Below are 27,535 nucleotides of genomic sequence, written 5' to 3' on the forward strand. Positions count from 1 at the left end.
GAAATGACTCGGGAGAAAAGCACTTACTTCTCTTCCAGAAAACCTGAGTTTGGTTCCCAGCATCCACGTCAGGCTGCTCACAACTGTCTGTAACTTCTCTTTCAGGGGTTCCAATGCCTTCTTCTGGCTTCTGTGGATGCCTGCACTCAGTGCACACACAGACACACATATATACACACACAGAGACTCAGACACACACACACTCACACCTACATAAATAAAATTAAAATTAAATCTTTCTTTCTAAAGGTTACAAAGAAACACCCCTCACCTCTTGTCGTTTCTTTGTTAAGTGAGATGGTAGAAGATCGGCACATGCCCAGGATGGCATTATAAACTGATAAACTAAAGCAAGAAGCTGCAAAAGTTCAGATAGAGTTTACAGTACATGTCTTCTTCCTAAAGAATGAATCTTCTGGTGAGAATCTTTGAAAATTGCAGATTTAGAGCTGAGAAAGGCCTTGTCTTAGCTAGGGTTGCTATGGCTGTGAGGAGACACCATGACCATGGAAACTCTTATAAAGGAAAATGTTTAATTGATGCTGGCTTACAGGTTCAGAGGTTTAGTTCATTTTCGTCATGATGGGAAATATGGTGGTGTGCAGGCAGACATGGGGCTGGAGAAGATGCTGAGAGTTCTATATCTTGATCCTCGGGCAGCAGAAGGAGACCGTGTGATACACTAGGCATAGCTTGAGCATATGAGACCTCAAAGCCCGCTTCCACAGTGACACACTTCCTCCAACAATGTACCTCCTAAAAGTACCACCCCCTATGGGCCAAGCATTCAAACACATGAGTCTATGGGGGCCGTACATACTCACACTATCATAGACTTTAAGCAGTTGTTAACCATGCTGGAGTTCTTTTTTTTTTTTTAAAAAAAAAAATCTCAATTTTCACAGGGCAGTGGTGGCACACACCTTTAATCCCAACACTCGGGAGGCAGAAGCAGGTGGGTCTCTGTGAGTTCGAGACCAGTCTGGTCTACAGAGCGAGTTCCAGGATAGACTCCAAAGCTACACAGAGAAACCCAGTTTCAAAAAAACAAAAACAAAAAAAAAATCTCAGTTTTTTAATTAATGAATATATGTGTCTGTATGATCATATGCAGGAATTCTTGCTTCTCTCCTGGTAAGATACTTTAACCACGTTCTAAGATAAAAGAGTGCCTTTCTCCTCTTCACCTCGCCAAGATTTTCCCTGCTTCATTATCTTGCCTTAGTAGGAATATGAACCCTGGGGCTTCTGCCGTCTGTGACCAACAGATACTCAATCGCATACCTTGATAAGACCAACAGACAGAATAATCTGCTTTCAAAAGGCCACCATTAACAAAAGTCAGTGAGGGGCAACGAGATGACCAAGCAGGCAAAGATGCTTACTGCCCAGCCTAATGGCCTGAGTTCCATCCCCTGGACCCAGGTGGTAGAAGGAGTGACCCAGCTCCTGCAAGTCATCTTCTGCCCTCCACACATGCACTAGCATGCGTTTGACTGCACACACACACACGTACATACACACATAGAATTAGATAATAAAGGTGAACTTTCTACTTCCTAGAAATATTAGCCCAAAGGAACGCTGCTGAAATGAGGTCCTATCAGCCGTACCTATCCTTGGTCCCTGGTCCTCTGAGCATGACAGCCACTATCTTCTTCTGAGATGCTGCAACTACTTGCCAGAGACCCTCAAGACTGGGCCTATTGACTGCTGAGTTTCCCCCATAGAAAGAGAAGCATGGGGAAGGTCGTTGGACCCTCATTTGTTCTCTCAACCACTCCCTCCTGTACCTTTTAGCCAGCGGTATGCAATTCTGCCTCGTCCGTGAGCTTGTGGCCCTGGGAAGTACTACAGTGTATAGAGTACGGAAGCCTAACGGGATCAGGGGAACCCCGTCTACGCAAGGGGAAACATTGGCTGGATCTCCGGAGGAGCAGGGGCAGAGCTGTCCTCCCAAGAAGACAATGGCACACGGCCACAAAGTGAGTTCCAGACCAGCCTGAGATGTCCAGCAGAAAACCTGTCTCAAAAAGCAAAAGCAAGCTGGGCAGTGGCGGTCCACACCTTTAATCCCAGCACTCAGGAGGCAGAGGCAGGCCGATCTCTGTTAGCTGGAGGCCAGCCTGGTCTACAGAACTAGTTCCAGGATACCAGGATAGTCAGGGCTACACAATAAAACCTGTCTCAAAAAAAAAGAAAAGAAAAGAAAAGAAAAGAAAGAAAGAAAGAAAGAAAGAAAAAAGAAAAAAGAAAAGAAAAAGAAAAATCAAAACTAGTCAACAACAGTTAAGTGTGTATATTGAATTCTTTTTCGAGACAGGGTTTTCCAGTACCAGTCCTGGAACTCGCTCTATAGACCAGTATGGCCTCCAACTCACGGAGATCCGCCTGCCTCTGCCTCCCGAGTGCTGAGATTAAGGCATGTACCACCACCACCACGAGGCAAGTGTGTGCATTCATCAGTAGGGAACTGTAGCTAGTTTGAGTGGAGACATTCTATAAGCACAAAATGGATTCAAAGCAGTGAAGGACAGTAAGAGAGAGTAAGTGTTAGGGAGGGGGCTTGGTGAGTTGTTTGTTGCAAGAGCATGAGGATCTGAGTTCGGATCACCAGCACGCATGCAAAAGTCAGGCGTGGTAAGCGTCTGTAGCCCCAGTGCTGGGAGGAATGGAGGTAGGCAGACTGTAGTGGCTCCTTGATAGTCAGTCTAACTAACTTGACGAGCTAAAGGTTCAGTAAAGAGACCCTGTCTCAGGGCTGGAAAGATGGCTCTGGATCCGACAGAAACAAGATGCGGGAAGAGAGCATGCGCACCTGGTGAAGTAAGGCTTGCCTCTGTGATCCCTTGAGGGGAGGGACTCTGGGGCTCCGGGGAGGGCTGTGTGGGCGGAGGTGGCTGCAGGCGGGGACAGTCGAGCGCTACGTCGTCTCCACGCACAGCCTTACGGAGCCGCCACTGCGGAGCTCCAGCCCTGCTCCTTGCGCATCCGCCCGGAGCCCCTCGGCATTCACGCTGCGCCATGGCCAAGGCCGCCGATGTTTGGTCGGACCTCCGCCTCGTCTTCTGGCTCGCCTGCCTCCTGCCTTTGGGCCCGGCGAGGGTGGCTGCAGGTAAGCAAGCCAGAGCCTGCCTGGAGCTGTCCAGTGCTATCTGGAACTTGAGCTATCGAGATGACTCGGGGCTTGTACCCCTGCTGGACACCCCTTTGCCCAGAAGTCGCCCAGCACTAGGGGTGTCTCCCTGCTCTCCCTCGATGCCTGCCGCCAACACTCTGCCCATGGGAAACACATCCATCCCGATGCTTGGGACTGGTACTCACTGGGGGGAGGGACAGGGAGCATGGATGCATGCTGGGAACCCCGGGTGGGCTGGGAGAGAGGTCGTCGCGCCTCAGCCTCCCCCAGGGACAACCGCCCCCCATTGCCTGCATGGGGCAGCGCTTTTGCTTTAAGATGTCGCCTTTTTCTAGAGATTTCCACCGTGATTGCGTTGGCTTAGGGGCGGCGCAGGTACTAGTCTACAGCCGAGGAGGCCAGTCTGCCATTTCCTCCCTGGGAATGATTTTTTTAAAAAATGGGACCTTGAGCCGACAGATTCTTCCCCAGGCTCACCAGGACCCATCTCTCCGTGATGAAAAGACCAACATCAACCTTCCTACCCCATTTTAGGAGTAACAAACGACCCAGGTTCGAGAATTGTCAGAGACCGGTGGGTTGTGAGCAGCTGGAAAAAAAAAAAAAAAAAAGACATCATTCTTCACCGCACATCTGCCCATTAAAAGAGGTGGGGGAGCGGGGAGAGGGAACCTGGTGCAGATCTGAGAGAACGGCAGAGCCACGAAGTAAATTAAAAATAAAAAACAACCTGCGTTTTTGGCATGCATCAGAGGATTTTTGTGGGAATTTTGCATATATAAAATTACCTGCACTCTCTCCCTCTCCTGGAAATTCAACATAGAATCCATCTAGAAATGGACATCCTGATCCACTGGCTTATATGTCTAGAAGTTATGTGATTTAAATTATAAGAAATACACAATAAAAAATGTCTGTCTATACATTCATTCATTCATTCATCCATTCATCCACCCACCCATCCATCCCTCTCTCCCTCCACCCACTTACCAACCCTCCCACTCATCTATCCATCCCTCTATCTATCTATCTATCTATCTATCTATCTATCTATCTATCTATCTATCTATCTATCTATCTATCTCAAGGCAGTGTTTCTCTGCATAGCCCTGGCTGTCCTGGTACTCACTCTATTGCCAGCCTGGTCTCGAATTCAGAGGTCCTCCTTCTCCAGGCTCCCGGTGTTGGGATTAAGATGTGTGTCATCATATCAGGCAATATCTATTTTGAGATGAGGTCTTCAGGAATTGCCCAGGCTGGCTTCTAACTTGCACCCTCCTGCTTCCCCTTACCCAGTGCTAGGATTGTAAGCATGAGTCGCCACTCTAGTCACACACACACACACACACACATACACACACACGCACGCACGCTCGCACACACACACGCACGCAATACACACATACACACACATACACACACGCACACACACATACACACACGCGCACACACACACACGCACGCATGCACACACACACGCACCCACTTGAGATGCAGAAGCAGGTGGATTTTTGTGTTATGTAGACCATCACAGACGTGTTTGACAGTTTTTTTTTCACTGCCTACATGTGCTGTGTGAAAAGGCCACAGTAGCCATTTCTAGAATGTTCCAGGCCTCACATGTATTATGGGGAAACATGGAAACCTGGCAGGAAACTGGGGCCATGCTTTTGAGGCAATTGCCCCTTCTTTCTGTTTCGGCACATTTAGCTCCATGTCACTTGAGCACATTTGGGGGTGCCTCCGAGCCCTTGCCTTGGGGCTGCCTGTGCTCCTTATTCATCTGGGCTCCCAAACGTGAAAGATGAGCTTGGATGAGCAGAGTCACAGGGGATGCTCTGGCTCAGGTTCCTTCAGCCACACTTGGCAAAGATCTTCACTGCCCACCTTAGCCTGGATACCCTGGACACTTCCCAAAAGCCCAGAGGAAGAAGGAGGTCACCTTGACCCATGTGACCTGGGAGGCTGGTCTGAAGATGACCTTGAACTTCTAATCCTCCTGCTTCCGCTTCCAGAGTTTTGGAGGTTATAGAGTGTGCCCCCACACTCAGCATGATGAGGTACTGGGGATAGATCCTGGGGCCTCATTATGTAGTCACGCTATTAACTGAGCTCTATTTCCAGCCCCAGCTTCCAGTTTTTTGTTGTTTTGGGCGTTTTTATTGTTGGTGGCATTCTGTTCTGTTTTGAGACGGGGTCTCATTATGTAGCCCCACCTGGCCTGGAATTCATTTGTGTGGACCAAGCTAGCCTTGAACTCATAGAGGATCTGCATACCTCTGCCTCTCAGGTGTAGTAAAGACATGGTTACACCACCATGCCTGGTGCAGCTTCTGTTTCTAATTTCTTTTTAATTTTTAAATTCATTTTTATTTATGTGCATGACATTTATCATTGTAAGTGTATGTGCACATGTGTTTGAATGCCTGTAGAGACGAGACGAAGACATTATATCCCCAGGATCTGGAAGTGAGCTGTCTGTAGTAGATGCTGAGCACTGAATTTAAATACTATGGGAACAGCAATGTCTCTTAGCCTCTGAGCCATCACTCTAGTCCAGCTTCTGGTTTTTTTTTTTTGGGGGGGGTTGTTTTTATTTTGTTTGTTTGTTTGTTTGGTTTTTGTTTTTTGTTTTTTTAAAGACCATTGTGGTCTCTTCCAGGCAGGGCTGGTGAGAATTCCTAGGAGCTAGGCAGCCATTTGCAACAATATCGTCAGTGGGTCCTCCTTCTTCCCAGCTCCAGCCAGCTGCCCCCTGATTCCATTTCCATGGCAACCGATCTGCGTCAGCCCAATCTCACTGCAGATGCTGGATGGCAATTAACATGCAGCTTAGTGTGCCCGCCACCTTAGAGCCTCGCTCTAGTCCTTGTTCCTCCTCCACTTGAGTGGGAGGAAGAAGGGGCTGGGTGGAGGGGGAGGGGTGACAGGTAGGAGCCCTTGAGGAAAGAGATGTGCTGCCTGCCAACTAGAGGGAGGGCAAAAAACCCCCGCGGGATAGCAACAGCAGCCCTTTCCTTTTGTGTTACGCGTTTGCCTGAATGCTACGACAAAATAGGAAATGGGCTGTAGAGATGTCTCAGAGGGTAAAGGCACTTGCTGCCAAAGCCAAAGACCTGAATTTGGTTCCTGGAACCCATACGTTAGATGGAGAAAACTGACGCCCCTGCTACATGCCCATTGTGATACACACATGCACATGTATGCTCAAGAGCACACACACACATATGCATGTATACACGCACACACATGCATCCCTTCCCAAAAATGATAAATAAGTGTCCAAAAATAGAGTCCATCGTTTCAGGGAATTTAAGGCAGTAGGGGCCATGGCAGCTGGTCATATTGCATATATAGTCAGACAGATCTCTGTGAGTTCAAGGCCAGCCTGGTCTACACAGAGAGATCCTGTCTCTGAACTAAACTAAACCCCACCATGGTGACCATATTAACCTTCAAACCCATGGTATCTTGGTAACAGTAGTGGCCTATGCCTTTAGCATTTTGGCTCAAACAGCTTTATAACTCAACACATGGATTTGAAGAAAAGGGATTCATAATAGGAACTAGGGGGCAGAGCAACAGAAAAAACTGAAGCCAAAGTCCTCGTGAGATAAACAGGGGGCACATTTGCACACAGAACCTTCTCCTGGTTTTGCTGAAGACTCCAGCAGGTATCCTGTGGACTCACCCTGAAGAGGAACATGTCCATGCTAGGTAACGCCAGCACCTGTGGGGGTGGGGCACACAGAAGGGGTGCAGACAGTAGCCCCCAGGTGAACGGTCTTCTGCGACAGTGTCAGGTGGCCTGGACTCTGTGCCACATCTTCCTTTCCAGGTAATCACGTGACTCAGAAGTCCCACTGAACACTTACCATACGGTTTGTGTATGTGTGTGTGAATGAGTGTGTGTATGCACATATGTATGTGTGTGCACGCTTGTGGGTGTGTGCACTCTTGGGCACGTGTGTGTGTGTGCGTGGGTTTGTGCGTGCGTGCATGTCTGTGTGCATGGGTGTATGTGCGTGCACGCTTGTGGGTGTGTGCACTCGTGGGCACGTGTGCATGCGTGCATGGGTGTGCACGTGCGTGCATGGGTGTAGGTGTGTACACACTTGTGGGCGTGTGAGTGCGTGCTTGCACACTCGTGGCCATGTGGAGGGCATGTGTGCGCATGTGTATATGTGTGTGCACAGTTGTGGGTGTGTGTGCTTGTGGGCATGTGTGCATGCGTGCATGGTTGTGCATGTGTATATTTGTGTACACACTTGTGGGTGTGTGAGTGTATGCATGCACACTCGTGACCATGTGGAGGGCATGTGTGTATGTGTGCTTGTGGGCATGCATGGGTATGCACGATGGTGCACATGCATTCACATATGTGCTCCTGTATCTGGAGGTGACAGGGAGACCTGGGATGTCTTCCTCAGACGCTGTCTATGTATGTATGACTCAGCCTCGTGCTGACCACTAATAACACATGGTTGTGATATAGATAGACATTCGGGTTTTTGCTAATGTGACCTTGAGGCCCAAATCTTAGTTTTAATAAAATTTAAACACAGTAGAATCTGGAGTTCACTGATTCCATTAGATTGACTGGCCAGCAAGCCCCAAAGCTCTCCTGTCCCTGCCTCCTCCAGTCCAGGGACAGGTGTACCTCATCTTGCCTGGCTGTTTCTTACATGGGTCTGGGGGAATTGAACCCAGGTCCTCATCCCCACGGAGTCATGTCCCTGGCTCCTTACTACATGGTAAACATTTTTTTTTTGCATGATAAAGATGCAGGTGACCCTTGTCCTCAAGGAATTCACAGCACACGGAAGAGGAGAAGTCTCCATTCAGTGTAGTCGCGACAGTAATGGGCCCAGTCTGTCAAGAGAGCATTGAGGGATCAGGGCGTGGGAAAACTTCCTAAAAACTTACTGCCTTCTGGCAGAATGGGCATTCTTTTTACTTTTAGATTTTTTTTTTCAGCAGAATGTTTGTATATCCCGGGATCAAACTCAGGTCATCAGGCTTGGCAGCAGTGTTGTTCCCACTGATCCAGCAACCTGGGTACCAGGAATTTTTCTATTTTTAAGACAGGGGCTCACTGTGTAGCCCTGCCTGGCCTAGAAGTCACTCTGTAGACCAGGCTGGCCTCAGACTCACAGAGACCCACTTGCCTCAGCCTCCTGAGTGCTGGGTTTAAAAGCATGCACCACTGTGTGCCTTCTAGAATTGCAAGAGTTAAAGAGGCTGGCTGCCAGGAGGAAGTTTCCCAGCTGTGAATCTAGACCCCAAAAGAAGGTTTGTGATTACATTAGAGCAAATGTTAGAAGCTTGCTGGGGCAGGAAGGGGTGGGGCATAGATCAGGGCCAGGAGCAGAGATCCAGATGACTGCACGGGGAGGGGGGACTGGAAAAGGGACAGGATGGTGACGTGAAGGAAGGAGGTGTGACAGGAAAGAGAAAAATCAGAGGCCTGTGGCTGGTGTTTGGGACAGCTGGCTTTTTGTTTTGTTTTGTTTTAAACAAACACTTCTATAGCACAGGTTGGTTTCACATTCACTATGTAGCTGAGGATGGCCTTGAACTTGTGGACCTCCTGCTTCTGCCTCCAGAGTGCTAGGACTGTTGGTGTTTGTCACCATCATTCATGGACTGGGACCCAGAGCTTCCTTCACTCCTGGCAAGCACTCCACCACTTAAGCTATATGCCCAGCCCCCACCTGACCCCAGCGGGGCTCTTTTTACCCTTACAAGAAGTGAAGAGAGCAAATGTTCAGAGGGACCACCCATGGGAAATAGAGCTTTGGGTAAACAGAAATATTCTGTGTACCTGCAGAAGACTGACCACTAGCCACAACATTGTTGTTAAACACAGGGAATGGGGGGAGTGGGGGGGAATCGGGGGAGTGGAAGGGTGGTGGTGGTGGTGATGGTGATGGTGGTGGTGGTGGTGATGGTGGTGGTGGTGATGGTGGTGGTGGTGATAGTGGAGATGTGGTGGTGGTGGTGATAGTAGTGGTGGTGATGGTGGTGGTGGTGGTGATGGGGATGGTGGTGGTGGTGGTTGGTGGTGATGGTGGTGGTGGTGGTGATGATGGTGGTGGTGGTGGTTGGTGGTGATGGTGGTGATGGTAGTGGTGATGGTGGTGGTGATGGTGGTGGTGGTGATGGTGGTGGTGGTGATGGTGGTGATGGTGGTGGTGGAGGTGGTTGTGGTGGTTGGTGGTGATGGTGGTGATGGTAGCGGTGATGGTGGTGGTGGTGGTGGTGGTGATGGTGGTGGTGGTTGGTGGTGATGGTGGTGATGGTGGTGGTGGTGATGGTGGTGATGGTGATGGTCGTGGTGCAATGCCTGAGAAACATAAAGCTTGATTTAAGTAGATGCAAGCAGTAACATTAGGCTAATTTACACTTAGTTACATTTGGTTACAGTGCAGACAGAATGTAAAGGGAGTACATATCAATGCCTAAGAAGACGTGAGCCCCACTCAGGGACTTTGGCTGCGAATGTGGGTCTTAGTGAAATGAGTGGAGCCCAGCTGGGTGTGGTGGCATGAGTTTGTGTCAGCTCGTTCTGGACAGGGAGGTAGGAGGATTGCCACAAGTTCAACACCAGTCTGGAATATGTAGGCCTGCCTCTGCCTCCTGAGTGCTGGGATTAAAGGTATGAATCACTACAACTCAACCTTGTTCTGTTTCTTTAGCTGGAGTCTCAATATATAGCCCAAACCGGCCTTGAACATGATCATTATGTAGCCCAGGGTGAACTCTAACATTTAGTCCTCCTGCCTCAGCCTCCCTGGTGCTGCGATTACTGGCATACACCTCCAATCTTAGTTCAATTTTATTTGTTTGTTTGTTTGTTTGGTCTTTCAAGACAGGATATCTCTGTGTAATGGTCCTGGCTGTCCTGGAACTCACTTTGTAGACCAGGCTGGCCTCGAACTTACTGAGATCCGCCTGCCTCTGCCTCCCAAATGCTGGGATTAAAGGTGTGCACTACCACCGCCCGGCTGGTTCCATTTTATTATTAGTTACTGTTTTTAATCTCTTATGGTGCCTCATTTAAAGTTCTCCATGAACTGTATGTGCGAATGAGTGAGCTAACGAATGAACAAGGATGAAAACATGGGATATTGTGGGTCTGGACATCAAGTAGGGGTCTTGTTAAGGATCCCCTGTAAATAAATAGAGGCACTCTGTGATGCTACATTTATTTGAAGGGGGCAGAGGAAGACTTGGGGGAGTTGGCTTTCTTCTTTGACCGGGGAATCAAACTCATGTCATCAGATTTGATGAGATGACATCTTGCTGGCCGCACTGCGTCATTGATGACTAGAAAGGTTGCTGAGGGATTCCTCATTGTCTTCCTGAAACCTGGCCTGTATGTGTCTCCTAGGTCTCTATAATCTTAGTCTTACTACTGATGGTCCCGCTACCATTGGCACAGAAGTGACCATCTCAGCCAGCCTGGTGGTCAAGGACAATGGCAACCTGTCCCTGCCTTTAGACGCCCACTTCTATCGTTTCCACTGGATCCACGCACCACTGACCCTCACTGCCAAGACCGAGAAGAATCTAACCTCAACTATCCACGTGGTGGGCAACAGGCCTGGGGACTTTCCAATCACTGTCTGGGTCACTGCTGTCGACTGTTGGATGTGCAAGCCCTTAGCCAGGAGTGCTCTGGTCCTCCCCATCAAAGGTGAGGATCCCTGAGGGCCTTTCTTGTTTACTTATGTGCTTTCAAAACTCCCATATTGGGCAACCCGGGGCCTCGAACATGCTGTGCAAGAGCTTACCACTGCAATACACTTTCAAGTCTTATGCATGTGTGTTTGCATGTATATGTTCTTGTGCGTGTGTGTGTGTATGAGAGAGAGAGAGAGAGAGAGAGAGAGAGAGAGAGAGAGAGAGAGAGAGAGAGAGAGCACCTCTGGCATTGTTCTTCAGGCTGCATCCACCATTTTAGACTGAGACAGGATCTCCCGTTGGTGAGCTCACCAGTTAGACAGGCTGGCTGGCCATTAAGCCCCAGCACTGGGATTATGTAGTTGGCATTTTCTTTGGGCCAACAACCAGCTCCCAAATTAAGATACTTGTTATTAATTATGAATGTCAGCCTTAGCTTAGGCTTGTCCCACTAGCTCGTTTAACTTTAACCTGTTTCTATTCATCTATGTTTTGCCTCGGCGCTTCTCACCTTTCTTTCATTCTGTAAGTCCTACTTTCCTGCTTCCTCCGTGTCTGTCTGTCTGGCCCCTGGCATCTCCCTGGTGGCTTCCTGTCATTTCCTTTTCTTTCTTCCCCAAACCTAAATTCCTCCTCCTCCTTACTCTCCGTGCCTGGAAATACCGCCTATCCCTTCTCCCTCACTATTGGCTGGTTGGCTTTTTATTAGACCAGTCAGGTGCCTTAGGCAGGCAAGGTAAAACAGCAACAAATCTTTACATAGTTAAAAAAAATACTCTGTAACAGGACTACCAATGCAATCCACCACCATGCCCAGCTCTTTTGATTCATTCTTTCAAAGCCAGCACTTCACCAATTGAGCCATCTCTGCTGCTCTTAGTGCAGAAAAAAAAAATCCAGCCTTGATAATTGGCAGTAATCAAACAAAAGCAAATTATAAACATGAACTGTTTCTTGGTTGTTCATTAAGTAAAAAAAAAAAAAAAGAGTCAGAAAATAGGGTCAGTGAGATGGTTCAGCGGTAAAGGTGCTTGCCGCAAAGCTGAAAGACCTGAGTTTAATCCCCAGGACTTACATGGTAGAAAGAGAGAACCCACTCTTGCAAGTTACCCTCTGACCTTGACATGTCATGGCATGATTGCACACACAGGCACACACACATGCACATACACAATAAATAAATAGATAGATAGATAAACAAATAAATGTAATTACAACAGTTTTTTTTTTAATTTAACAAAAGGACTGGACAGTTGTCTCAGTGGTTAAGGGCATTTGTTGCTCTTAATGACTACTGTGGCTCAGTTTCCAGCCCTGACATGGCCGCTCACAACTGTCTGTAACTCTTGCCCAAGGCGATCCAACAACCTTCTCTGACCCCCTTAAAGCACCAGGCACACACACTAGCATACATAAAAACAATTTAAAAAGTAAAATAAAGAATCAAGGACTAGAGAAATGATTTGGCAGTTGGAGGACTTGCTGCTCTGGCAGAGGTCCAGAGTCCAGATCCCAGCACCCACCTGCGGCTTAGAGTCTAAATGAATTTACCTTCAAGAAATCAGCCTTCACCTGGGCAATGCTTCACGCGCAAGATGATGCTAATAGGGAAAACGGGATGTATACACGGGAGATACACAACCCTTAGGGGACTGATTAAAGACACTGAAGCAATTCGTGTGCCTTTTTCAGGAGTTGTGGAAGGGAAGGAATCTTGTTAGAGAGCCCAAGCTGGTTTTGAAGTCAAGAAGATCCTCCTGCCTCAGCCTCCTCAGGGCTAGGATTATAGGCATATGCTATGACACGCAGCTAATGTATATAAGTATTTAAAAGTGTTTTTTTTTTACAAATTTATTTATTTAGTGAGGGTGTACATGTATGTGGGTACCTGTGCCATGGTGTCCATGTGGAGGTGAGAGGACAACTTGCAGGAGTTGATTTTCTCTTTCTTCTCTGTGGGACCTGGGGATTGAACTCAGCCCGTCAGACTCAATGGTAGGTGCCTTCACCTATTGAGATGGTTGCCATCTCAATAGTCCCAATTTATGCGATTATTAATCATGACCCTTCAGGTGAGTTTTAATGTCCTGAGTGGAAATGCCCATGCTTGTAAAATTATATAGGAAGTAATGCAAGCACAGGATTTATGTAACCAAGCACATAAACTCTGCTAACGAAAATGCATGCAGTTGTCACAAAGGCCAGAAGAGGGCAGCAGACAGCTCAACGCTCCAGCCGCAGATGTCCTGCAAGCCCTCCCTTGTGGATGCTGGGATCTGAACTCTGGTCCTTGTGATCGCACCAGCTCTAGTCCTCCACTATGTTCTTGGTGTTGGGGGTGGAACTCAGAGCCTCCTGTGTGTGGCTTTCTGAGCCACATTCCCAGCCCCTCCCATATCCTTTAAATACCGCCCCCATGTTTCACAGGGTCTGATACAATATAAACCCCATAGGAGTAGTTGTTACGCTGTATTTCTTAGACAATATTAACAACAGCAAAAATGGTCTGTATGTGTTCAGTTCTGATGCAAAATGGTTTATTTTGAGACGGGGTCTCATGTAGCCCAGGATGACCTCCAACTCACAGAGTAGCCAAGGATGGCTTTGAACTCTTGATCCTCCTGTCCCAGCCTTCCAGGTGCTGGAATTACAAGTGTTGGCATCATGTCCTCCATCAGCCCATGCCTTTCTTCCTAGTGGGTGGCCTTTTTGTCAGAAAGAGTAGTGTCACTGTGAAAGGGAGGTGGGGGCAGGGACACAGGTTGAGCATTTGGCATGTGCTGTGAGTCGCTGCCAGCAGGGGGTGACTGGGATGTCTCTGTGTTGAGGGATCTCTGGGGTCCCCACACTGCAAGTAGTTCTGAAGGTCGGAGGAGGATGAACCAGGGAGTGGTTACTTTGTTCCTGACTGAGGTCATGCTCTGGCTCTCCCTACCTCTGAGATTCACTCTCCTTTTGTCTTTCTCAGAGTCACTTGTGGGAAACCTAGTCATTACCCAAAATTCCTCTGTGTCTTGGCCGAACTCCTACATCACCAAGAAAACCCTCAGAATCTCCTTCCTCCTCCATGACCCAAGCGACTTCTTCAAGTCAGCTTCCTTCTTCTACCGATGGGACTTCGGAGACGGGTATGCATGGCTCCCCCCCCCCTCTCTTCCCACCTCTCTCCCTCTCTCTCTCTAAGATCTCACTACAGAACCTGGACTGCTCTGGAGTTCATTATAGAGACCAGGATGGTCTCAAATGCACAGAGATATGCCTGCTTCTGCCCCTCCAGGATTGAACGTGTGGGCCACCATGACCAGCTGTTTACTCTATTTAAAAAAAAAAATCCCGCCAGGTGGTGGTGCACACTTTAGACCCAGCACTCGGGGCGGAGGCAGAGGCAGGGGCGGAGACAGAGGCAGGTGGATCTCTGTAAGTTCAAGGCCAGCCTGGTCTATAAAGAGAGGTCCAGGACAGCCAGAACTACACAGAACTCTTTCCTCTTTCTGTCTCTCCCTGAGAGTGAAGTTCAGAGGACAGCTTGTGGGAGTTAGTTTTCTCTTTCCACCACACGAATTCTGGGGATCAAACTCCGGTCATTAGGCTTGGTAACCAGTACTTTACCCACAGAGCCATCTTATTAGCCTCAAATGTGAGCCCACAAGTATTATACAGTACAAGTACAGCTGACAGACCACTGGACATATTATATATAATATTGTAAAGAACTGTTTTTGCAGAGTTGCAGGAACACCTGTCTTTTGGATAAGTCACTGTCAATTGAGTAGAAACCTTGTGGAATCACGGCATTTCTCCCTTCTATGATATCCTGGCAGTGTAAACCTGACTTTTCCTGTAGGGCAACCAGATACTTTCCCCACACCTTGAAACACTGGTGTGAAAGCATCCACTCAGTCAAACCTTTGTTCTCACAGCCAAAATCTACATAAAACTAGGCCCCCACAACTTTATTGACAGTACACACTGGTAAGAAAGGAGCCCCAAACAGGAGGTGGTATATCTGCTCTAGCAGCAGACTGGGGAAGGTGGAATCTGCTGGCCTTTGCTCTAAACAAATTACTAATATTCTGTATTACCCTTCACCTTGGATTCAGCTAACATACGATCATAGCCTTTTTATACTGTTTATACGGGAAGAAGGCCAAGTGGCTAAAACTAGCTTCAGAGAGGAAAATTCTCACCTGGGTACCTTGCTGGAGTCAAAAGCAAAGTCCCCAAAAGAGATCCCTTTTAACTCAACCAGCTAGACGCTAATGCAAATCAAGCCCACAGGTTACTATGGCTACCAACGCTGTGTTTCCAATCCCCGGGGAGCTTCACAACCACGCCCCCTCTGAGGTGTAAGGTGCCTCCTAGTCAGATCCAAGGGGTTTTTGTGATTCTGTGAAATGCCTGTTTGATACTATTGTTACCGCCTATGGGCTTGATAACTTGTCTGCATGCCTACATCAACCCAAAGCTTTGTGGAGAACAGCCCCTCTTTTCTCCTCGCCTTTCTCTTTTTTCATCGGCCAAGGAAAGAAACAAGCAGGAGGAAGGAGCTTGAGTCAGTCAGTTAGGTCTGCCCCCTAACCAGTTTTCGCCTGTCCTAGCGAATCTTTCTGGACCCTGAGGGGTTTAAAGGGCTTAACCCCGAAAGAAATCTTGATTGGTTGAATTGTTCTTGGTTTTTTTTTTCAAGGTTTGTTTTTATTTTTCTTAGTCATATGAATGCGTGTGTGTTCATGTCTGAGTATGGATAAGTGCAGATGAGTGCTGGGTGCCCATGGGGGCCACAGGAGAGTGACAGGTCCCCCAGGGGTCGAGTTAAAGGTGTTGTGAACTGCCCTCAGGTCCTTTGCACTGAGAAATCTGCCCCACCCTAAGAAAGGATGAGACCCTGGTATGGTGGCACAGGCCTTTAATTCCAGCACTCAGGAGGTGTGGGTAGGAGTATCAGGACATGAAGGCCAGCCTGGGCTACAGAGCAAGTCTAAGGCTACCCTGGACTCATAAGCCTCTGCCTCAAAAGTCAAAAACAAACAAACACAAACATAGAAAGCTAGCCGGGCAGTGGTGGCGCACGCCTTTAATCCAAGCACTCGGGAGGCAGAGGCCGGAGGATCTCTGTGAGTTCGAGGCCAGCCTGGTCTAGTTCCAGCTAGTTCCTGGACAGGAACCAAAAGCTACGGAAAAACCCTGTCTCGAAAATCCAAAACAAACAAACAAACAAACAAAAAACATAGAAAGCTAGAACCAACAACTTTAAATTTAAAAGATACGGGCTTTGGTTTTTGTTTGTTTCCACTCTGGAGACAAAGCTTGTCTGTGTGGCCCAGGCTGGCCTTGAATTTAAGATCCTGCCTCAGCCTCTCAAATGCTGGAGCTACAGGTGCTTCCATGGTGCTTTGCTGGATGCACTTCCGAATTCCTGGAAGGGGAAACGGTTGCGTTCAGATCCCTTCTCCTTGTCTTCTTGTAGGACCTTGTTGATAACCGACAACCCTGTGGCCTATTACAACTATTCGAATGCTGGAACCTTCACGGTGAAGGTCAGGGTGGTGGCAGAATGGGAGCAGACAAAGCCGGATGCCACGAAGGGCATCGTGCAGAAGAGCGGAGACTTCTCGGCTTCCTTAAGGCTTCGGGGTAGGTCTCCCGCTTGCCTGTGCCTGAGGAGCCCCAGACAACGATCCTTCCAGATCCACGTGACTCTGAGCTAGCATGGGGCTGCACTTGAATGGATATTCTGGGAGCCATCTCCACTGTTCATGTCTGCTCCGGAGAGTCCACCCAAGGCCGCACACAGTCATTCCTTAGCAGAGCTAGCATTTGAATTCAGGCCATCCTGCCTCCAAATCTGAGCTTGACCAGACACCTACCACTAGGGAGCTGGTCCTTGATGATCCTTGTTCTCTAGTTATTACGGCTTCAGATCAAAGCTGGCTCGGGAGGGTGGGAAGCCTCAGTCTAGCTACCTGGCGTTGGGCAGTTTTCAGAGATTTCTTTGTATGTATGTATAGGTGGGTGTGAGGGTACATGCATGGTGTGCATGTCCACCCAAGTCCATGCGTAACGTGTGTGTGTGTGTAGGTGAGTATACACATACGTGCATTCGCACATGGAGGTCAGAGGAAAACCTTGAGTTTTCAGATGCCAGTCCACCTTTTTAAAAATTAATCATTTTTGACAGTGTAGTCCTGGCTGGCCTGGAACTCACAGAGATTAGCCTGTCGCTGCCTCCAAGTGCTAGGATAAAAGGAGTCTGCCACCACTCCTGGCTCAACACCCTTCTCTTGATACAAGCATCTGTCACTGGCCTGGAGCTCACCTAGTAGGTTAGTCTGGGTGGCCGGTGACTCTCAGGGATGCACATACCTCCTCTGCCCCAGCGATGAGATTCTGAGCAGATGTTGCCGTGCCCAGCAGCTTTTCAGGTGCTGGAGTGAAATGCAGCTCTACACTTCACCGGCGGTTCCGGTTTATTCCCTGCTGTGATAAAACACTCTGACAAGCAAGGCAGTGGAGGCGCACGCCTTTACTCTCAGCGCTCGGGGGCAGAGGCAGGTAGATCTCTTGAGTTTGAGACCAGCCTGCTCTGCAGAGCAAATTCCAGGACAACCAGGGCTGCACAGAGAAATCTGCCTCAAAAACAAACAAACAAACAAAAATGAAAGAAACAACAACAAAAAACCCATTCTGACTAAAAGCAACTCAGGGGAGGGAAAAGTTGATTTGGCTTACACTCCAGGTTGCAGTCCATCAGTGAAGGAAGTCAAAGAAAGAACTCAAGGCAGGAACCTGAAGGCAGGTCTACTTGCTGTTCCACACAACATTCCCTCCAACCAGGGAACTCATGTCAAGGAAGTACAGCAGAGACTATGGAGGCCTGCAGGATGGCAGTTCATCACCAGATCAGACGCAACTAGCCCAGAACCTCATGCCTAGAGAGTGGTGCTGCCCACAGTGGTCTGGGTCCTCTCGTAATCCGTCACAGACATGTCCACAGGCCAATCCGACCCGAACCATCCCTCAGTTGAGACTTTCTTCTCAGGTGACTCTAGGCTGTGTCAAGTTGACAATTAACTAACTAGGACATCCAAAGAGCTGTCTCTACAGCCCTTGGGAGGATTCTTTGCCTCTGGTTCTGGCAGGCACTTTTCTTCTGGCATGGTCAATGGCTTAGCGACAGTGGGTAAGAGAGTGGCTGAGAGACAAGGACTCAGAGGTGGCCGTGCATGCTAAGGGGCTGTGCAGCTCGTATTGATCCTCAGCCACTGGGTCTAACAGCTTCCTCTTTCTTACAGAGGCCCTTCAAGGCATCCAGATTTCGGCGCCCACCCTCTTGCAGACATTCCAAAAGTTGACAATGAGCCTGAACTTCCTTGGGAGGTGAGTGAACCCCCAGAGCGCTGTGTGTGTGTTCTGTGGCCTCTCTAGACTTCCAGTGATGCGAAAGATCCTGCTCTGTCCCTTGAAGAACTTGGGTTTCGTGCGAGCACACTAGCGTTCTGCCCTGTGGCTGTGAAATGGGGAAGAACTGTGGGCAGAGCTCTTTCATATTTTTGATTTCCTGCATCTGGAGTGTTTAATGTTGAGATGTATTAGTTAACCGTTTCTTTGTTACACAATACCAGATGAAAGCAACCAAAGGGAGGAAGGGTTTATTTCAGCTCACAGTTCGTGGCGGGCAGGCAGAGCAGAGGGACCTTTAGCTAGCTGGTCACATAACATCCACAGTCTGGAAGCAGAGAGTGAAGGATGCGGGTACTCAGCCTGCTTTTCCCTTTTTATTGAATCTAGGACTGTGACCCATCGAATGGTGCCACCCACATTCAGGGTGGGATTTCCCACCTTAACTAACCTAACCTAGAAACCCCATCACAAACATGCCCAGAGGTTTGTTTCCATGGTGATTCTAAGTCCTCTTAAAGATGAAACATCACATGCAGGGCAGCCTGGTATCCATATGGAAAGGACTCTGAAGTCTCTGCCCTGTCACCTTCGCTGGGCGTGGTCACAAGCCACTTCTGAAAATGTGTACCTGCTCCTCTCTAGCCCCCCTCTGCAGGTGTGCTGGGGCCTCAAGCCGGCATGTCTCCCAGTGGAGGACAGAGAGTGCCACCCTGTGTTGGTGACCGGCACATCTTTGAACGTGACCCACGTCTTCCAGGACCCCGGGGACTACTGCTTCATCTTCCGAGCTGAGAATGCCATCAGCAGGGCAAACCAGTTCCATAGGATTCAGGTGTGGCCCTCCAGTAAGTGACACCTTGCCTTCTGCTGCAGTACCATTAATAGGTGTCAAAAGCCTGCCACCACCTCTGGTGGCCGGCCAATCGCTTGGTCGCCGATGATCAAGAATTGACTCCGCCAGCACTAAGATCACAAGTAGTTCCCCTGGGTAAAGAAATAGCCCACGTTTCAATGACCAAATGCTGAAGCCACTAACACCACCACCATCACCGACTCTGCCAACATTGTCATTGCCAGATTTCACCAACAATCAATACTACCAATCTCAGCACCAACCCCAAACTCCACCATTATTATCCTGAATACCCTGCCAACTTTAGCAGAGGCAATAAGCCCCACCAATACCATCACTTACACTCTGCCACCCCAGCCCCACCACCAGCCCCACCGACACCATCTCCAGCACTCTGCCAACCTCTGCACCAACACCGAACACCACCAGAAGCATTTTTAACACTCTACCACTCTAGTCATTACTACCAAACTCTACTGACCTCTAGTCATTACTACCATCGCCAGCTCACTCTACTGACCTCTATACCGCCACCAAACTCCATCCATACCACCACCAACTCCTTACCACCACCAGTACCGCAACCAAATTCCATCATGCTATCCCTAACACTCTATCAACTTCATCACCCCCTCTAAATGCTATTTATAATACTCTACCCAGCCCAGCACCACCGCCAGCACCAAATTCTGCCAATACAGTCCTTAACACTCCACCAACCTAGCAACACAGCCCCCATCAAACCCACCGACGCCCCCATGAACATCAGCATCGTTAAACAGTAACAAAGAAGTCAGCTCCCACGTGTTCCCACTTACTCAATGCCATCATCATTACCGCTGCCCCTATTCTCTGGTCTCTTTCTGAACTTCGAAAACTCTACCCCAACCCAGGCCTTGGATGACCTCAGGGGCCTCCTTGGGTCTCTTGGGCTCTGCTGGCTCCAACATGCTCTGGTGAGTATCCAGAACTCCATGAATTCCGTGGAGAAGATACTGGCCCAGAACTGGGGAGATGGTTCCGTGCGTAGGTAAAATGCTGGCTGTGCAAACATGAGGACCTGAGTTCCAATCCCCAGAACCCATAAAAACAGATGCAGCAACCTGGGTCTGTAACCCCAGTACTAGAGGCAGGGATGTGGAGATAGGAGGATTCTAGGGCTCCCTGGACAGTCAATCTAGCCGAATTCAGTAAAGAACCCTATCTAAATAAATAAATAAATAAATAAATAAATAAATAAATAAATAAAGGTAGAAGCTGGGTGTGGTGGTGCATACCTACAGTTTCAGTGTTTGGGAGGCAGAAGCAGGCAGAGCTTTGTGAGTTCAAAGCTAGCCTAGTTTATAGAGAAGTTCTAGGCTAGCTAGGGCTACCAAGTTGGACCCTGCGTCAAGCGAACAACCAAAATAAGAATGGACTGACAAGATGACTCAGTGGGTAAAGGGGCTTGCCGCTGAGCCTGAGGATCTGAGTTCTAGCCCCAGAAAGAACATGGTGGAAGGAGAAAGCTAACTCTACAAAATTGTTCTCTGACACACACGCAGGCGCACACACACACAGTAAGTAAATATTAAATAAGTGCAAATTTAAAAAAAATCCAACAAAACAAACATGAACTCTGAAAAACAAGGCAGAGTGTACTGAGCAATTGGGGGAGATAGCGGATATTGACCTCTGGCCTCCGCAGGGAAGCGCGTCTGCACACGCACACTCACACACACCACCTTTTCTTGGGAAGTAGCCTCGTGATGGTGAAGGGAGAGTGATCAGCTGCCAAGCCAGCACATTCTCACCCCTCACTTCACTGCTCTCCTCTGGCAGCCTCTCAGGTGAGCCTCACATAGCATGTTCAGAGCGAGGATTTGAACCCATGACCACCTAACTACAAGCACCAACTTCCTCCGACTCCACCATGCTTGTCTCAGCAAGAAGCTTTGTGGGTGAGGTCAGAACTGCCAGGTGGGGCAAAGGCACAGCATGGCTTAGAAGGGGCCGGTGTCAGTTATTTCTACAACATTGCCAACTAAATTCCTGACCAAACAACTGGCACTGTTTTGAGAGAAAGGACCCGAGAGTTCATTCCATGGTTGCTTGGCTCCGTGAACATGGGCAAAACATCATGGTCACCAGTGGGAGCAGGTAACTAGGGAACTTCTTCACAGTAGACAGGAATCAGAGAAAAGGGCAACTTACATCATGGCTGACGGGAAGTAGGCAGAGGGGACACAGGAAGGGCCAGAGCAAAACACGGCCTTCGTGTCCTCGGCGATGTAATGTCCTGCTTTCATCTCTGTTGCGGTGATAAAATCCTGATCAAAAGCAGCTTGGGAAGGAAGAGGTTTATTTGGCTTACAGGTCCAGGGTATAGACCATCATTGAGGGACGTCAAGGCAGGAATTTAAGCATCCACACACAAAAGTAGAGAATTCTTCATTCATTTTTTAAAAAAGATTTATTTATTTTTATGTACATTGGTGTTTTGCCTGCATGTATGTCTGTGTGAAGGTGCCAGATTTCCTGGAACTGGAATTACAGACAGTTGTGAGCTGCCATGTGGGTGCTGGGAATTGAACCTGTGTCCTCTGGAAGAACAGCTAGTGCTCTTAACCACTGAACCATCTCTCCAGCCCCAGAATTCTTCACTTTTACACAACTTAACACCCCAAACTAGGAAATCATGCTATCCACATTCAGGGTGGTTTGTTCCTTTTCATTTTTTATTCATTTTTATTGAGCTCTACATTTTTCTCTGTTCCTCTCCCTGCCTCTCCCCTTCCCACTTCAACCCTCCCCCAAGGTCCCCATGCTGTTCCTTTTCATTTAACAATCAAGACAGTTCCCCCACAGACATGCCATGGGCAAACCTGATCTAGATGAACCCTCAATTGATACTGTCTTCCCAGGTGATTCTAGGTCATGCCAGGTTGACAGCTAACCATCACCTCTCCTCCAAAACCCCTCCCCCCACCTTCCACCATCTCCCAATAATGGCATTCAGGTACATCTCTATCAAGACATTAAGCTGTTAACTAGACCAGAGCACTCAGGAACTATGGAAATACCCAGTGAGATGTGTTTTCTATATATTACAGTTTGATTCAGTTGACATAGGAACTAATGTCACCAGGGCTTCTCTCGTTCATTGTGTAGACTTTGGAGTCATACAACTTCACACTTACCTACCTGTCATTGAGTCCAGCCCACACACCAGGGGTAGGGACTTTAACTGCCCCTGAGAAGAGACCACTGAATTTAAAAAGAAAAGAGAAGAAATGAAAGGATGATATGACCACTCCTAAAGCGCAGAGAAGACTTTTATGGTAGATAGACTGGAGAATGCAGCCAGCGAGAAGAGTACAGGCTGAACATGGCTGGCAGGTTAAACTGGACCATAAGAGGAGAGGGGAGCCGTTGACCAAGAGAGGCAGCCAGGGCCAAGAGACCAAGGGACCAAAATGGTTGCCTTATAGGGATCAGGCTGGGGGAAGAGATGTGGAAGCCCAGCCCCTGGGAGGGAGGGGCTTAGGGAGGGATCATGGCGAAGGGTATTGAGAGGAGCCACAGGTACCCAGGGATACCAGGAGAACAAGGAGGAACCACAGATACTGAGTGAGGCTTGTCCATTGTTTCTTTGAGACCTAACAACTACCAAGTAGATTATGAATATGTTTTTAAACATTCTCATACTTTATTTTTCTGTGTGTGTGTGTATGTGTGTGTGTGTGTTGGGGTGTGAGGTTAGAGGCTCACGTAGATGCCTGAGTTTCGTGTTATGAATCATCTTCTGGGGAGCTGGAGAGAAGGCTCAGCTGTTAAGAGCACTTGCTCTTATAGAGGATCGGGTTCATTTCCCAGCACCCACATGGTGCTTCACAACCATCTGTAACTCCAGTTCCCGGGGATCCAATGCCCTCTTCTGATCTCCACAGACACCAGATACACATTGACATAAAGGCAAAACAATCATACACACAAAGAAATGAAAAGAATCATCCTCCTGCTGAAGTGACAACTCAGGAGTTAAGAGTACACACTGCTCTTGCTGAGGACCTGATTTTAGTCCCCAGCACACGCATTGGGGAGCTCATAACTTTTGTAATTCCAGGTGTAGGGGGATCTAATGCTCCCTTCTGGCATACATGGGCACTGCACTAACGTGTGTACACACACAATTAAATATTAATAAAATTATCTAAAAAGAACCATTCATTCTTGATCACTCTTCCATCTTATTCAATGAGGTAGGGTCTCCCAGTCAAACCTAGAGCTTGCTAACATGGCTAGACTCTGTACCTGTTGGCTCTGGTGATCCTGTCTCCACCTTCCATGGCTGGAACTACTGTAAGCCACTGTGCCCACCTGGGATTTATGTGGGTTCTGGGGATTTGAACTCTGATCCTCAGACTTGTGCAGCAAGTGGTCAACCACTGAGCCATCTCCCCAGTCCCAGGTTGTTGCTTTTAAATTTTTTCATTAAATTCTGGATTTTCCTGTGGAAATAGAATATATGTGCTGAGAGAAGAATTTCTCTAATGGGGTTTGCCTGTGTTCACCTCCATTCTGCTTGCTTCTTTAGAGCCAGAATTTTGGGCTCAGTCAGTAAAGTGCTTGCCTTGCAAACATGAGGATCAGAGTTCGGTCCCCAGAATCTGTGTAAAAAGCTGGACATAGCTAGGAGTCAGAGACAGGTGAATCCCTGGAGCTGGCCAGCCTGGCCTGCTTGATGGAGGTCTTGATCCTGTTTCAAACAAAAAACCAAAGGAGGAGCCTAAAGAACAGCATTGAGAGTTGTCCTGATTTCCATAAACACACACACACCTGTGCACACATATATACCTGCACACATAATATATCCACGTGCTCACAAACACACACAAAACCCAATATATTTACAAAACACGTATTTATTTACTGTGGGTGCTTCTTCCTTCTTTCCTCTCTTTCTTCTTTTTCCCTCCCTCCCTCCCTCCCTCCCTCCCTCCCTCCCTCCCTCCCTCCCTCCCTCCCTCCCTCCCTCCCTCCTTTCTTTCTTTCTTTCTTTCTTTCTTTCTTTCTTTCTTTCTTTCTTTCTTTCGTTTTCCAACACAGGGTTTCTCTCTGTGGCCCTGGCTGTCCTGGAACTCACTCTGTAGACCAGGCTGGCCTCGAATTCAGAGCTCTGCCTGCTTCTGTCTCTTTGGTGCTGGGAATAAAGGAATGTGGCCCCACTGCCTGGCTGCTGTGTGTGCTTGTATATGTGTATATGTGCCACAGCACACACGTGGAAGTCGGGGAACAATGATGAGAAGCCAGTTATTCCCTTCCACCATCGTGTTCATGCCTGGGGTGGAACTCAGGTCATCAGGTTTGGCAGTACATGCCTTTTCCCATGAGCCAGCATTTCGACACCAGCTATCCAGCCCTCTAACTGTGCTCTCTCCTTCCCAGCCTTCCAGCCATTTGTCTTTGCTTTCCCCTGTGCCACGCTGATCACCGTGTTGCTGGTTTTCATCATGTACATGACTGTGCGGAGTGCTACTCAACAGAAGGACATAACGGAGGTAGGTGTCCTATAGGGTGTAGGCTAGACCACTGATCCAGGGAGGGTAGGTGCCCTGTAGGATGGAGGCTAGACCACTGATCCAGGGAGGGTATGTGCCCTGTAGGGTGGAGGCTAGACCACTGATCCAGGGAGGGTAGGTGGACCAGTCTGCCTGGAGGAAGTCCTGCTAAACCCTGACGTTTGGGATGATGCACCAGACAGACATGGTAGACTTGCTGAGCTAGCTGGTGCCCCATCTGACTGTCTCTCCTGCTGAGCTTTCAAGTCCACAGAACAGGCTGGCGGGGGAACCAAGGGGCGGTAATTGACCCACGGGGTCTTGTTCACCATAGGTAACTGATTTTGACCTTTCTCCCCTGTCTGACCAGAGTCCAGAAGTCACTGGACTCAAGTGCTGCTGCCAGCTATGCTGTGGATCCCTCTTTCTGGACTCGCCGTCCGAGTACCTGGAAATCGTCCGCGAGAACCATGGGCTGCTGCCGCCCCTCTACAAACCCATGAAGACGTACAACGTGTGAACTCCCCACCCCGTACCTCTCAGTGTTCACCGATCACCTGTTGGGAGCTTCAGGCAGGGTGGCGTATGCTACTGAGCAGGAGGGGTTCACACAGGGGCGGCCATTGGCCCAGACTGGCCTTGGATCTGTGCAGCCCAGCTGCTGTCATTTGTCTTTGTGCCGCTCTCCCAGCTGTCGTCCACCCATCCGCACACTCCAGTCACCGCTATAAGCTTCCCCCTCCCCCTCCCACCCCGTGCGGAGCAGGATTCCGATAGTCGTGTGTCCTCTTAAGACTCTCCCAAGTGGACCTGGCTGCCCCTCGCCCTTTGCTTTCGTGTTAGCTCGTCTGTTGCTCATTGGGGATTCCTGAGGCCTTCCTCAATGCAGTTCTGCCTGAACCGGAGAGAACTAGGAAGGAGGTCACAGAGGGTTACGGATGCAGAGAGAAAGGTAATGAACACTCAGATGGGCACACGCTTACAGCAAGGAAGGATCACACGTGTTTGGTGGCGCATCTCAGATGATCTGCTGTGTGTCTACAAAGCTGGCTGCTGGGATGAGCCTGAGCCAAAACTCAAATGCAGCCCCTGAGCCTGCTCCTCTGTCCTTTGTCTCTGCAGTTCCGTCACCAGGCCGTTCTGTTCCCTGCCTGCTTGCTGAAAGCTGAGTGGTGGGAGCAGGGCAGAATAAACACCGGGGAGGGAAGACTGCTTTAGAAATTGACCCTCTTTGTTGAAACCCGTAAGATCAGGGTCTGCTGAGAAAAAAGAAGAAAAGAAGTTGGAGCAGAAAGAAAGTTGGACACTTGGGAGGCAGAGGCAGGCGGATCTCTGTTAGTTCGAGGCTAGCCTGGTCTACAAGCACTAGTTCCAGGACAGGAACCAAAAGCTACAGAGAAACCCTGTCTCGAAAAATCCAAAAAAAAAGAAAGGTGGAGCTAGTGAAGATTTGGGCTCTGTGTGTGTGTGTGTGTGATACCTTATCCACTCAGTTGCTCCCAAGGTAGTAGAAGGAAGAATCAGGAGGCAAAAGACACCTTAAAAGATTATAACCAGAAGCCTGGTGTGGTGGCGCACACCTTTAATCCCAACACTGGGGAGGCAGAGGCAGGCAGATCTCTGAACAGGTTCAAGGTCAGCCTGGTCTACAAAGTGAGTTCCAGGACATCCAGAGTCACATAGGGAGTCCCTATCTCAAAAAAAAGAAAGGAAGGAAGGAAGAAAAGAAGGAAAGAAAAAGGAATGAACAAAGAAAAGGAAATAAAAGGATGGTAAGTAGGTACAGATGTAGGCATTTGTTCTTACCTGTGCACCTAGCACAGTAGGGCAGCCTGCACCTGTTGGATAATGATGGTCAAGACTGTAAAGGTAGCTCTCTGTCGCTGTGACCGCTGGTTAGTAGCTCTCCTTTGCTGTAACTGCTGGTTAGCAGTTCTCTGTCGCTATAACAGCTGGTTAGCAGCTGTCTGTCTCTGTAACCACTGGTTGGCCCTTGGACATCCTGCTGAGATATAGTGTCCTCTCTTGTACCGCTCATTCCCATGACATCCTGCCATTGTCCCTGAATAAAAGCTTCATCCAGCGCACTCTGTGTGGCCGGGTAGTTTTGTTCCCTGTGTGTCGACAAAGCTTTGTAAAGGATGCTTGGAAGCAGCCTTTATATAAGCAAGCTGTCCCTCAGGCATCTTGCAATGATGCAGACTAAGTAGAATCCCTTAGAGGCGCACTGACCCAGGTCTGTTTGTGCCTTTCCTTGTCACCATTAGAACACCTGACCAAAGGGACTCAGGAAGGCTTCCTTTTGGCTCTTGGTGTGCCAAGGCAGGTGATCCATCGTGGCGGGGAAGAAAGTGAGGCAGCAGGAGCGTGAGGCACCAGGTCATTTTTCCTTTCTAAAATTTAGGCCACAGGTCCATGGGATTGTGCCCACGTTCAGAGAGGATCTTCTCTCCCTGATAAATCTCTCTGAAAATGTCCTCGCAGGCATGTTCAAAGGCTCATGTCCTAGATGCTTCTAAATTCCATTAAAGTGGCAGTTAAGAGTAACCATTACAAGCCCCTAAGAGAGAGCTGGACTGGGAAAATGTTTTCCTTGGGATCCTGAGTTTGATTCCCAGAGCACATGTTTAAAAAACAAAAACAAAACAACAAAGCCAAAGCCAGGCGCGGTGTCATGTGTCCGTTACCTCAGTGCTGGCAAGGCAGAAAGGAGCCTTGGGAACCCACTGGCTAGCCTAGCTGAGCCAGCAATCTCCAGGTTAGTGAGAAATGGTATCTCAAGAAGCACAAGGTGGAGAGTCGCTGGGAATGAGACATGAGGTTGCCCTTTAGTCTAGCCTTTAACCACACATATGGGCACACATGCGCACAAGTACTCTATAGGCAAACATGTACATATTTGCTTACAGAAATACT

At 48.6% G+C, this 27,535-nt stretch overlaps 1 protein-coding gene across 1 annotated transcript; it reads left to right on the forward strand.

Moving 5' to 3' along the window:
- The first annotated feature begins 2,900 nt into the window (after nucleotides 1-2,900).
- On the forward strand, nucleotides 2,901-26,706 carry Tmem130 (transmembrane protein 130). The gene is made up of 8 exons (XM_057764613.1): nucleotides 2,901-3,115; nucleotides 10,533-10,838; nucleotides 13,794-13,953; nucleotides 16,293-16,459; nucleotides 18,118-18,202; nucleotides 18,869-19,071; nucleotides 24,507-24,619; nucleotides 24,990-26,706. The coding sequence occupies exons 1-8, from the start codon at nucleotides 3,025-3,027 to the stop codon at nucleotides 25,137-25,139; spliced, it is 1,275 nt and encodes a 424-aa protein (XP_057620596.1). The 5' UTR covers nucleotides 2,901-3,024; the 3' UTR covers nucleotides 25,140-26,706.
- The last annotated feature ends 829 nt before the right edge of the window (nucleotides 26,707-27,535 follow it).

The sequence above is a fragment of the Chionomys nivalis genome, chromosome 3 (assembly GCF_950005125.1).
Source record: "Chionomys nivalis chromosome 3, mChiNiv1.1, whole genome shotgun sequence".
Taxonomy (NCBI): domain Eukaryota; kingdom Metazoa; phylum Chordata; class Mammalia; order Rodentia; family Cricetidae; genus Chionomys; species Chionomys nivalis.

Coding starts and splice junctions, on each gene's coding strand:
- Tmem130 (XM_057764613.1), top strand. CDS start 3,025: ATGGCCAAGGCCGCCGATGTTTGGTCGGACCTCCGCCTCGTCTTCTGG. Junction 3,116..10,532: donor CCCGGCGAGGGTGGCTGCAG/GTAAGCAAGCCA, acceptor TGTGTCTCCTAG/GTCTCTATAATCTTAGTCTT. Junction 19,072..24,506: donor GATTCAGGTGTGGCCCTCCA/GTAAGTGACACC, acceptor TCTCCTTCCCAG/CCTTCCAGCCATTTGTCTTT.